Below are 12,473 nucleotides of genomic sequence, written 5' to 3'. Positions count from 1 at the left end.
TTAATAGTCTTTATTAGCTTAAGAAGCTATATGGCACTATAATGTGCAAACATTCCCAAATAAGACGTAACAATGATGAAGCAATGCAAAGTTAAGAGTTTCAGCAAATGTGACAAACTTTCATTCATACTTTTACTTCAAGAATATGCTATTACAACTTTTTATTACTTAATAATAATATAATATATATATGTGTGTACACACACACACACACACACACACACACACACACACATATATATATATATATATATATATATATATATATATATATATATGTGTGTGTGTGTGTGTGTACGTATATATATATATATTTGTGCATCACTAAAGGAAGCAGTGATATGAGGAAAATACAAAAAGAAATATAGAAAATAAAATAAAGAAACTACAAAGTAGGTCTCATTGATGTACATGGATGCTATGCTGATATTCTTTTTTTTTTTTTTTTTTACGTACAGTAAGTTTGTAGTTTACTCATGAAGGGTTTTTTTGCACCACTGTTTTGCTGACTATATTTCTAATCTTAGATTCTAGGAGGTCTCTGAACTTGTCACCCATGAGGAAGTAGAAGATGGGGTTGATTACGCTGTGAAAAAAGGCTATAGGTCGGGTCAAGATATAGATACTCTTTATGTGCATCCGTGTGCAAATCTCCAGTCCTGCCCAGTCTTGCATAGTTGCTATTGACACATTTCTAAGCACATGGTAGGGAGTGTAGAGAACCAGAAATAGCGCTGCCGCTGATGCAACCACCTTTAGAGGCCGCTTGTATGATGATGCCGTGCTGCGCTGCAGAGCCCTTTCCTGGACACGCAGTAGGTGTGCTATTTGGTAGGAAAAAACACAAAGTCCAAACAGAGGGAGAATATAACCTGTCACTGTCAGCCCCAAGCTGTAGCCAAGCACACTGATATCTCCCTTCAGACTGCCAAAATCTCGGCACATGGTCCAATTTTTTTCTTTTAGGTCCTGCACCATCAGCGTTATCATTGGGGCAACTTCAATGCTGACAGCTATCCAGCTCAACCCTGTAACAATCAGAGCTGTTCGTGGCCTGAGCAGATAATGGTTCCTCATTGGATACTTTATGAGCAGGAAGCGGTCCATGCTGAGCCAAACCATAAAGAGTATGGAGGAGTAAAGATTTACATGCAGGACGTAGCGGTTGATAACACAAACATAGAGATTGCTCTCTTCCTTGTGATTTGAATAAAGGTAGCAGAGGCGTGGCAATGTGGAGAGGAAAATAAGGTCTGAAACCGCAAGACTGAAGAGGTAAATATTGCAGCTCTGCCACTGTTGTAAACAAAATATATAACCAAGTACAACCAGCAGGTTGCCAAGGAAACCAACAGAGAACTCAATTCCATAAAATGTTGTCAGGTAATAGGTCTCCAGTGCCTCAACTATCTGCGTACAATTAAGCACCTGTAGCAAAAGAGGAATACAGAGAAGACAGGAGTGAAAGAAGGAGAAAGGAAGAGGACAAAGGCGAGGATTGGGGCAAAATGAGAGAAAAAACAAAGTAAATTATTTATTCAAACTAATTTATCCAGTCAGTTATATCAAAGTCTTACATTCTGGAAAAGAAAACTTTAAGGAGATCTCCTTAACTCAAACTGAACACATTGAGCACAATACACATTATATTTGTAAAGATAAGACTTACCATGGTGTAGTTGTTTTGAAAGCTGCTGTTAGCGAGGATATGATGTGCGGTAGTGAGCAGGTGCAACCTCCCTCTGTACACTGGAAACAGTAAACACAGAGTAGTCAGGGTACTGGTGCCACGAATATGACATAAATAGCCATTTCATTTATGGTTTAAGTACACAAACACTTTGCGAGTTATTTGCATTTACAGCGTGGAAATATGATGGACGCCCAAGAAAACATGACTATATAGAATATAATTTTCTTATCAAAAGCTCAGATGAGCTCGCCTCCATTATTACCAGCATGATATTGAAACAAGGGTTGGAAAAAACGAATTTTTTAAATTTTATTTTTCAAATTTTCAACCAAATCGAGTGTTTAAATTCTTCTGAATTTTCGAAAAAAATGTAAACATTTGCATTCAATTGATGAAGACTCGTATAGTTTTATTTGAAATCTTTCCTAATCTGAATAATAAAATAAACATATTTGAGTCTATTTTGTCAACACATATTTCTGCTTGAATATTTATATTGTCTGATTACAATGCACGACTGCTTGCATCACTGTAATATATTCAATATTATTATTATCTATGAATTGATCCCATAGGCTGCCTTTACAAACATTTGTAAAATAATAAGTTGTTCTGAAGAGCTCACTGAACTCAAGTGTGGGAAAAGGAAACCACTGTTGCAACATGTCAGTTTGTGCAACTGTTTTTTTTCCCTTTCCGACATTCGTAATGATAATTTCTAAATAAAATTATTGCAAAGTGAATCATTTATGACCCACAGTGACTCAGCCATGATGTGACAGACCGCATACAGTTACAGAGCAGGTTCACTGAGTGCTGTTTCAAGATAAAACCTCCATGTCAGTTCCACCGGATTATCCGACAGTACATTCTCCAATGTTATTGATGCTCAAAAGTTAGTTACTGAAGGTCTTATTTTCCCATATTGAAAAATTATAATTTTAGAACACATCATGTGTGTGTGTCTTGGTTAAACCACAATATCAATAGAAGTGTGAAAATAAGATTTTTTTCGCCCTTTCTCAGCCACGCCTAACTAAAGTTGAGACTGTCTTCTTTATATGTAAACAAAGCAACAATGTGTTTAAATCTGAAAAACACATCATCAGTGGATTTGGTTAAAGCACAGCATCAGTGTATAAAGAAGATATTTTCATCCATTTAATAAAAGTTGAAGCTATATGCATTTTATGTTAAAACAGCAACAATGTGTTAAAATGTGAAATCACACTCATTGCATGATTCTATAATTTTACTTACAGTCTCCTTTGAGCTGATGGTCTTGCTTGGTGGCTTCTGGCAGTCCTGACTAAAATGGCAAAATTCATAAAAAATTAATCAAAAATGTTTTTATTTCATTGTTTTTTGTCTAGTCATCCAATGCTACTTTATTTTAGTATACAGAGCTATTTCCCTGGAATTTGTTGTTCAAACGTTAAAGGCGTAAGTTCTAAGAGCACTGAAATGTTTTCTAGAAGGTATTTTTGAGTCACTGTATGGCTATACTTGTTCATAAGAAGCTGCAAAAATTTCAGTCACGTACATCTTGCATCAACCAATAGTTGAGTTCCTTTTTAGTTAGAGCATGATTTTCAAAAGAACTCTTTACTCACTTCAGAGTAAACTCACACTTCCTCTTTCTGTATTATAAATAATGTTGTCACTTCTACCTCTTCTTAAAGTCAATAAAGAGTTCTTTTACTGATGGCATGAAGTTGGCTTTAATGTTAGTTGTAAGATCTTGGGGTTGTTACAGCTTCACCTTGATCACAAACTACGCCACCGTCGAACTAAAACATAACATAAAATCCAATGAGATAGTAAGACGAGTGAATTAAAGACATAAAATGATCTATATAACATACAAACATACCTCGCTGGCTGACCCATGCTTTGAGGCAGAAATGAGCACTTTACAGATACTTTTAGGAAACAACTTTCTCTGAATTAAATTGGCTTCTCTTGCTTCAACTTGCCATACTCACACATCAACATGGGCGTGCATCTCCCTCAGGTGCACCAGTGGAACCAAAATGCAGTACAATAGTTCCTACATGAGAATTTTCACAATAAATGACCTAATGGCATATAAAATATGCATAGTGCAAAACAAAATACATTAACTGAAAGTAAGGCAGTAAAAAATGTGTTATGTAGAACCCAAAATAATTTTTCTTCTCCACTATCAGTCACTCAATCAGTAGTGTGGATAATTTTAGCATGACATCCTCAAGCACTTTATTAATAAAGTGGCATGGTTTTGCACATGTTGAAAATGCCACATTCTCACTTCTAAATAAATTGTATGCAGTTTGAGCAAGTGTGCTACTTGAGTAGGCCATGTTGGAGGCATGAATTCATGGGACTATTACCTGTGCTAATACAATATTGGCTCAAATTCTTGCTAGTGGGCATCACAACGATTTTCTACAAGGCAGCTGGTAGACTATGCAATGTCTGTCACTGCAAATGCATTTGTATGTAGGTGTAGTGAAGCATGGCTGTTTCTTACAACGGCCTCTAATTATCAGCTGGGGAGGAGTGGATGTTCGCGCTATCCTCCTTCATGCCACCACAATCTGGAAGAGCTCACACAGCTAAAGGACTTGGTTGCTCAGCTGCAAGCAGAAAATCGGCAGATGCGGCAAAAGCGAGAATCGGAGCAACCTGGAACCAGTGCTGCTTCTACGGGTTCATTAACCCATGGGTATTCTGCTATATTTAAGCTCCCGTGACTGAGAGACTGATTTATCTTCCTCGGGAGAGGTAGTGCCCATGGTTCAACGGTAAGACTGGAATAGGTATTGCCGAGTGGGTGGAAGAGGTGCAGGCCTGTTTGAGGGTACGACATCTTTCACCAGCCGACCAAACCCTGTTTATCTATGATCACCTGGAAGGCGAGCCCAGAGAAGAGATTAAATATCAGCTTCCAGAGGAGAAAGATGGTCGTGAAAAGATTTTGACTATTTTACAGGAACTGTATGGGTGTACTAAGTCATATGTTTCTCTGCAGGAGGATTTCTTTTCAAGATGACAGCAGGAGGGAGAGACATTACAGGAATTTTCACATGTTCTTATGTGTCTCATGCATAGGGTTGTGAAACAGTCCCCTCGTGATCTGCTGAACAAAGATGTCTTGCTTAAAGATCAGTTTGTTGAAAATGATTGTTTCTTACAAAGAGAATTAAAGCAGTATGTCCGCGGCCACCCTACTGCCACCTTGATGGATGTTCGTCGGGAGGCTATATTATGGGAGCGTGGAGGTATGCCAAGGGGCAGTAGGAATAGAAGTTACTCGGTTCCCCCGGTGTTAGGATTTCAGCACAGTGTCCAGGAGGTCCCTTTTAGAGGTAGTCTGGCAGGTATTGCACCCTATGAATCTAAAATACAGGAGTTGAAAGAGATTCTTAAAAGTCAGCAAGAGCAGTTGAATCAGCTCGCAAGGGGTCTTGCTGCTTTGAATAGTGCTTCCAAACCATATCCTGCCTCACGTAATAAGGCCATAATTTGCAGACAGTGCCAGAAGGTTGAGCATTTTGCCAGAGAGTGCCCTGGTGAGCCCACAGTCATGCCTGCTCAGTCAGCTGGTACAGCACCGCAAGCCAGTTCAAGTAATGTTGTTTGTTCTTCCATTCAGGAAAACTTCCGCCCCCTGAACCATTGAGCCGAGGTTAAGGTTAATGTTTAACCTGAGTCATGTGAAACATGTTCGCCGTTCACTTAGGCTCAGAGTCTGTAGTACCTGACCCTTTGCCCCAGGTTATTGGTAGGAAACCAGTAACACCCGTTGTCCAAGCCACTACCTCAGTCTTCCCTGGGTATGCATTGTCTGACCTTCATGTTTTGCAGGTGACTGACCCCATGATCTGGGAGTTTCTGCAGTTTTGGAGACAGGGGCCTGATGCCAAGGAATGTGGTTGCACTTCAAGGCTGACCCTTGGGTTGGTCAGGCAATGGCATAGGTTAGTGGAGCGGGATGACATGTTATATTGGATGGTCTGTCATCCTGGGAGAGAAGAGACGCTGCAGGTATTGTTACCCAAGTCCCATCAGGGTCAGGTTTTGCAGCAGCTGCACCAGGAGCATGGTTATCAGGGTGTTCGGAGAACAGTAGATGTGGTTTCTCAATGGTGCTCAATGGCCTGTCATTTTCTCAATGGATAGGGATGTATGGAAACACCCAACAGTGGTGCCAGGAGTGTGAGCGATGACGGTCGGCTAAAGATGCGCAAACCCATCCTAATGTTTATATGGGTCATTTGCCCGCAAATCCCTGAAGCTAATTGGTGTAAGACATGCCACGACCAGCGTGTAAAGGAAGTTCCCCTGCGAGAAGGTCAGTTGGTTTATCTGAAGGAAGTTGGGCTTAGAGGCCGTCATAAAATTCAGGATGTTTGGAGAACCCTCAATGTCCCCTGTGGTTTGCACAGATCCGCTGCCAGGTATTGCTGATGTCCAGAATGGTGTGGCCCCTTTACATAGGACTACTCGGGCTAATGCTGGGATGCCCTCAAATCCACATCATCTTCCCCAGGTCGCAGGAAGCACTGCAGGAAAGCTGCTCATTTAGTAACACCCTTAGAGAGTGGTAACAAGACTCTTACTGTCACGGTGTGGCATGGCACACCGTGGAAGGAGTGGGGAAGGAGGACCCAGGCGCGGTGCTCTATGTATAGACAGTGTTTATTTACAAAGTGAAACAACGTAACAATAAATCCCCGTGTTCTCCCAGACTCCAGTGTCGTGTCTCCCCGTGAATAGTCCGTGTTTCTGTGCTCTCTCCGCTCCCGTGTCAGCACCCCCCGGTGCTCGCTGCTCTCGTGTCTTCCACGCTGCTCCTGCGGGAAACATAAGACGCAGCCGTCAGGACACATACAACTGCGGGCATGCACACACACTAACTCAATAACAGGACGACTAACGTGGAGTCTCATGCAATGATCCCGCGTCGGTGGGAGCTCCAAGACTCTCCTAAGTAGCTCCCCCGACGAGCCCTGATCAGCGGCAGGTGTGTGGCTTCGGGTGTGGCCAGTCCTTCCACAGGGCCACACCCCTCAGGCCTGCAGGTGGCTGAGCTCCATCCTCCAAGCATACCCGCAGACGTACACACACACGCACACACACACACACACACATCTACAAGCATGGAGAAGAGCAGCAGCAACACCAAAATACATATAATAATGATAATAATAATATAATACATAACTGCTCAGGGATCCTGGGTCGCCCAGTCCCAGGACCCTGACAGTACCCCCCCTCTAAGGGTCGGCTCCCGACGACCCCAAAACCAAAACAAAAAACAGCACAACCAACCCAGGGCGGGCGGCGGGGGGAACCAGGACGGAGGGCCAGAACCAAAACAAGCAAAAACAACCAAAGAAAACAACCCCCCCAAGGTCACAGTCCCAGAGTCCAACCGCGCATCCAGCAGCGGAGCAACAAAACGAAAAAAAAAATGCCACAAAACAGTCACAGGCGGCCCATCAACATAACAAAAAGAGTTCAGGGGGCCTACCTCGAGTCCAAAGGCGGCGACATTGCAACTCCGGCGGACGGCCACGGGTCCGGCAACAGCAGAAAAACAGTTCTGGGGGCCTGCCACTGCTCCAGTAGCGGCGGCACTGCTGCCCCTCCGGTGGCAAGCCCTGGGCCCAGTAGCGGCGGCGCTGCTTCCCAGGCGGCCAGCCCGGGATCCAGTGGTGGTGGCGGCGCTGCAGCTCCTCCGGCAGCCTGCCCCGGGTCCGACGGCGGCGGCGCTGCTCCCCAGGCGGCCTGCCACGGGTCCGACGGCGGCGACGAAGCAGCTCCGGCGGACGGCCACGGGTCCGGTGGCGGCGGCGTTGCAGCACCCGCCTCAGCACAACCCACGATTCCCGATGTACCGGCCGGGCTGCAGGACGTGGCGGCCGGGCTGCAGGACGTGGCGGCCGGGCTGCAGGACGTGGCGGCCCCTCCGGCACGCCGACCTCCAGCTCTGGCCCAGCGGATCCCTCCGGCACGCCGAGCTGCTCCTCCGGCACGCCGGGCTGCTCCCGGGCTGCTCCTCCGGCACGCCGGGCTGCTCCTCCGGCTCGCCGAGCTGCTCCTCCGGCTCGCCGAGCTGCTCCTCCGGCACGCCGAGCTGCTCCTCCGGCTCGCTGAGCACCCGCTCGGGCACGCTGAGCTCCTCCGGCTCGCTGAGCTGCTCCGGCACGCTGAGCTCCTCCGGCTCGCTGAGCTCCTCCGGCTCGCCGAGCACCTCAGCTGGCGGTGCGGGCTCCTCCGGCTCGCCGAGCTCCTCAGCTGGCGGTGCGGGCTCCTCCGGCTCGCCGAGCTCCTCAGCTGGCGGTGCGGGCTCCTCCGGCTCGCCGGCTGGCAGTGAAAAAGATGTTGAAATGGTGGCTTCAGGCAGATGAAACGATGGCGGTGCTACAGCTGCAGATGGTGAAGCAGCGAGTGGCGTGGAGCCTTCTGACCGAGGTGATGTTGCTTGCACCGTCGGAAGGCTTACGGCAGCGTCATCGTCCACTGCAGAAAAACAAACAGATGGTGAGGGAAATGGAAAAGTGTCCTTATTACTCACCTCAGCCGGCTCTTGAGAAGTCGGCTGCGGTGAGGAACGCTGACGGCGCGAACGTCGTTTCCGTGTTGACGTCGGGGCCGGCGTCTCAGGCAGTGAATCCACCAGCTGTCCGAGCAGGTGAGCAGCCTGAGGAGGAGAGTCGAGGTGGAGGGTGGAAAGCAGAAAGTCCAGGACTACTGAATTAAGAGAGTCCACCAGCCAGGGGAATTTAAAAAGCATCTCCTGCAGCCGCCTCTCCACGGCGCGACGCAAATCTTCCGCAGGCTTCTCCCACCATAACTCACACATGCGGTAAATCTTGTCCATCACCAGTCCTTCCACAGGGCCACACCCCTCAGGCCTGCAGGTGGCTGAGCTCCATCCTCCAAGCATACCCACAGACGTACACACACACGCACACACACACACACATCTACAAGCATGGAGAAGAGCAGCAGCAACACCAAAATACATATAATAATGATAATAATAATATAATACATAACTGCTCAGGGATCCTGGGTCGCCCAGTCCCAGGACCCTGACACTTACGGGCTTGTTATAATGTGGCATAGTAGGGTGGACCCTGACTACTGCTTCTCTCTGTTTCATTACAGGATCATGCTAAACCACTGCTGTCTTGTCTTATGGTCTTGTTTACTTGTTGTCCTGTTTCTACTTTTAATTCGGTTTATTCCAACTAGGGTCGGCATTTATTTGCCCCTTGTGTGATGGTATTTTACGCTTGATGGTGATGTTTTAAAGTGTGTTTAAAGGAGACTCTAGGATAGAATCTGTATTTGTTGTTTATTTTAGTTGTTTACTTTGTGTAACTCTTCTGTCCTTTTCTTTTGAGAAGGTCCGGCCGTTTGTGGGAGACTAGGCACGTGTGGTGGTTTCCCTTCCTCCAAAGAATGCATGTGTGTACACTGGGGTATAGGTATAACACACCGGTTAGATTGCAGTGAGGATTGCGGTGAGGTCGCACGGGTGAGTAGCGGGTGGCACACTGGGCACTCCTCCCTGTAGTCTGCCTCCAAGTGGGCAGTATTCCCCCTTTATATTTAGTTTACCTGTTTGTCAGGCTGTTACTGTACAAAGGCAGTCCTTTTAATTAACCTTTTTACTTCTATTGATGATTATCAAATAAAGTATTTTTAGTAATTTTGTTTGTTTCTTTGCCCCACCGGTGCTCCAGATAACAAACCTGCGTGATTGTGAAAATTGGTACATCTATTAATCATCTTTTTTTACACCCCACGAAAACAATAGCATTTAGGTTGGTGGTGTTTCGCTCCTCTGCAATCCCTTGCGCCACTACATTTGGTGTGTGTCGACGGGATGTAAGTTCGGCTTTAACCTGCCTCAGCCAAATCCTTTCCTCCCCTCCTGGCGCCGCTACATAGGCAATATCAAGAAAGCTTCAGGGCTGCAGTGCATGAGAAATTAAGTCTTGTTTTTTCATTGCAGTGTGGGTACACTGGACAGGCCACCAGTCTGATGCAGGGCTCCATTCCAACACCTTGATACTTTTCTTTTTTTCAGCCATTCTGTTGTAGATTTGCTGTTGTGGGATCAATGCCTGCTGCATGACACAATTTGGGCCAAACTTCAGCTGTTGGCTTAACATCTGACTTGAGATTACTTTGGTGACAAGCGGCACCTCTCCTTGGGGCCAGAGGCCAGTGGGGTTGCCCGAGCACTGCCTGATTGAAATGAATTCAGAGTTTATTCGCGAAGACCTCAGTACTCAGTACAAAGTTGCAAAGACAGTAAGAGAGGAGCTCCACCTGACTCACACTTGTGCTCACACTTGCTCACAAGTGCATTTCATTAGCAGCTACTCAGACTCTTAATTCACAAGGAAGCAGTATAGGTATACTTTCATGTGATAATGTTCTTTTTCATTGCGTGGCACATATGCAGTGTTTAAAAATGTTTTCATCCAGAACAACAACACATCAAAAACTAAAACAAACAAAAAACAAATAGTGAAGTTATATTATTTTTGTCCATAAAAACTCAGACTTGGCCTCCAATACTGCTGTGTGTGTCTTTTTGATTAGAATATGTCCTATAATCTGCACATTAAACAAATCTAGGGCTTCCTTCTTTCATCTGCACAGTATTGCCATAATTAGAAACATCGTGTCTCAGACTGATGCTGAAAACTAGTTCATTCATTTGTTCTATGCAGGACTATTGTAGCTTGATAAGTCATTAGCTGATCCAAAACGCTGCAGCAAAAGTGCTTAGCAGGGTCTAAAAAGGGAGATCCTGTTTCTCACAGTTTTCTTTACTGGCAAGATCCGTCTCCCAAAAAATCAGCTTCTTTCATATCTTAAAGACTTCATAGTATGATATTATCCCAGCAGAGCACGTCATAGTTTTCAGTTCACAGGCTCTTTTCCTGTGGAACCAGTTTTCAGTTTGAGTTCAGTTAGGTCTGGATCAGCTAACGCTTAAAGATTAAGCTGCTAGGGGACTTCTCCAATCCATTCGTCTGTCTATGTCTAATATTGTAGTTTATTAATCTTACTATATAAAGTGCTTTAAGATGACTGTTTTTGTGACTTGGCACAATGTAAATAAGCCTATATGAAAATGCTGTCTACACATCAAGAAAAACACTTCTCATCATCAGTAAGAGTAAATCAAATGGCTAATATGTTAATGCGACATTGTTGGTTTGTTCATTTTCCAGCATATTGTATTCAACACCTGTCCTGTGGTTACATAACACACTAATCGTGATTATGTTGAGCCTGATGGTGAGTCTACAGTATATTTTGGCAACAGAGCTTACAATGTTTAGCAGCCTTTTGAAAGCACATGACATAGTGCTGAGAGATCATAAGACACATTCGTGTGAGACAAAGTCAGGTTGGGCCTTTATTGAAAACCTTTAACTCCAGATAAAGCAAGCCAGACATAATACAGCTGGCATGTCCTTATGAAACCCAGGCAGGGACTGTGAGGGGTTTGTTTGGTTACGGGATCAAAAGTAATCTTTCAGCATTCCTGTCTTTAATAGTGTTCAGTTTGTTCTAGCGGAGGCCAGCGCTAGGGCAAAGATGTAAGTCTGTTTTAATTCTCACGTGAGAAAAATCACGTTATGTTTTGCCTATATTTACAGTGGCTATATAATCATCTTTGAATTATGAATTCATTTTTATTCTCCAGATTACAAGACCCCCCCCCCCCCCCCCCCGCTTGCTTTTCTTTTTAGTTTAATTTATTTAAATTATTTATTTCTTTAAATAATGATACGCATAAAATATGCTTTACTTAGTTTTCTTAAAGTTAATTAAGTCATATTAATGAAAATAATTTTTCCCCTTCTCATCTCTTTTACATTGTTGCGTGCAAGCCTTTGTTTAAATAGCATAATGAAACAGTCACATTATTATTTTTACAATAATGCCTTTCTTATATTTAATATAGTTCAAGATCTTTTTATTTGCTGTTTTGTGTAGGAGAAGAGTGCTCTCTGGTGGCAGGCCTAAGCAAACGTAAGTCTTGCGTATCTTCATGACAGCATGTGCAGCTGAAGGGTTTTTGACATCTCATGCAAATGCAGTCTGTATGACAAACTTTTTGTGTTTTTACGTTGACCACGAATTGGGATTTTTGTGATTTGAACAGTTCAAAGTGACTCTCCAATGCACAACTTGGTGCTCTGTAGTATCCTGGAGTGAAATAAGACATTTTGCTACAAGAAACGGGAAAAAGAGAAACAATTTAATTGAATTTCTTGTAGCATAATTGTTTTATATGGTTTACATTAGTTTTATTGTTGTTTGCCCCTCTTGTTGGCCTGCCAACTCTGTGCAGCTGCTGCACTAACTGGATGTTATTGAATGCTGAATGCAGTTACAACAAAATGCATCTGTCCCCTTCAGACCTGCCGTGTACGTGCTTTTGAAGCAGAGTAAAATGAAACCATGAAAGTGTAAATATGTGCTTCATGTTGTGTTTGTTGTTTACAGGACATCAAAAGACAAGCTGCATGTTGTAAGTTATATAAATGAGATCCACTGATAAGCAGACTGTGTTCATATTCACAGGAACTGTGTACAAACCATAACATTGTTTAATTACATTTGTAAATTTTGTGTACCAGCCTCAGCAAACATTGTATGATGCCAATTTTTTGCAGCAGAGGGCAGCATTAAGTCAATACTCATATATCAGGCTGAAATTCCAAGTGTCCTACCTTAGTTTATAAAGAAATAC

The 12,473-nt window shown here is 44.1% G+C and overlaps 1 protein-coding gene and 1 long non-coding RNA gene across 3 annotated transcripts; both read right to left on the bottom strand.

Moving 5' to 3' along the window:
- Positions 1-82: 82 nt before the first annotated feature.
- On the bottom strand, positions 83-3,831 carry LOC309688422 (succinate receptor 1-like). Of its 2 annotated transcripts, none has more exons than XM_082504139.1 (4): positions 3,679-3,831; positions 2,954-3,002; positions 1,670-1,749; positions 83-1,428 (listed from the first exon to the last, which is right to left on the bottom strand). In XM_082504139.1, the coding sequence occupies exons 3-4, from the start codon at positions 1,670-1,672 to the stop codon at positions 475-477; spliced, it is 957 nt and encodes a 318-aa protein (XP_082360265.1). In that variant the 5' UTR covers positions 1,673-1,749; positions 2,954-3,002; positions 3,679-3,831; the 3' UTR covers positions 83-474. The 2 variants fall into 2 exon arrangements, with proteins under 2 accessions (XP_082360265.1, XP_082360264.1); XM_082504138.1 differs by lacking the exon at positions 3,679-3,831 and adding an exon at positions 3,567-3,665.
- A 2,527-nt stretch (positions 3,832-6,358) lies between these two features.
- LOC309687754 lies at positions 6,359-6,812 on the bottom strand. Its single transcript, XR_014270844.1, has 2 exons — positions 6,616-6,812; positions 6,359-6,531 (listed from the first exon to the last, which is right to left on the bottom strand). It is a non-coding gene; the product is annotated as an uncharacterized lncRNA (long non-coding RNA).
- Between the last annotated feature and the right edge of the window lie 5,661 nt (positions 6,813-12,473).

This window comes from Aulonocara stuartgranti (genome assembly GCF_965226115.1).
Source record: "Aulonocara stuartgranti genome assembly, chromosome: 14".
Lineage (NCBI taxonomy): Eukaryota > Metazoa > Chordata > Actinopteri > Cichliformes > Cichlidae > Aulonocara > Aulonocara stuartgranti.
Note: the sequence above shows the minus strand (reverse complement) of the source record. Positions and strands in the feature narration are given on the sequence as shown.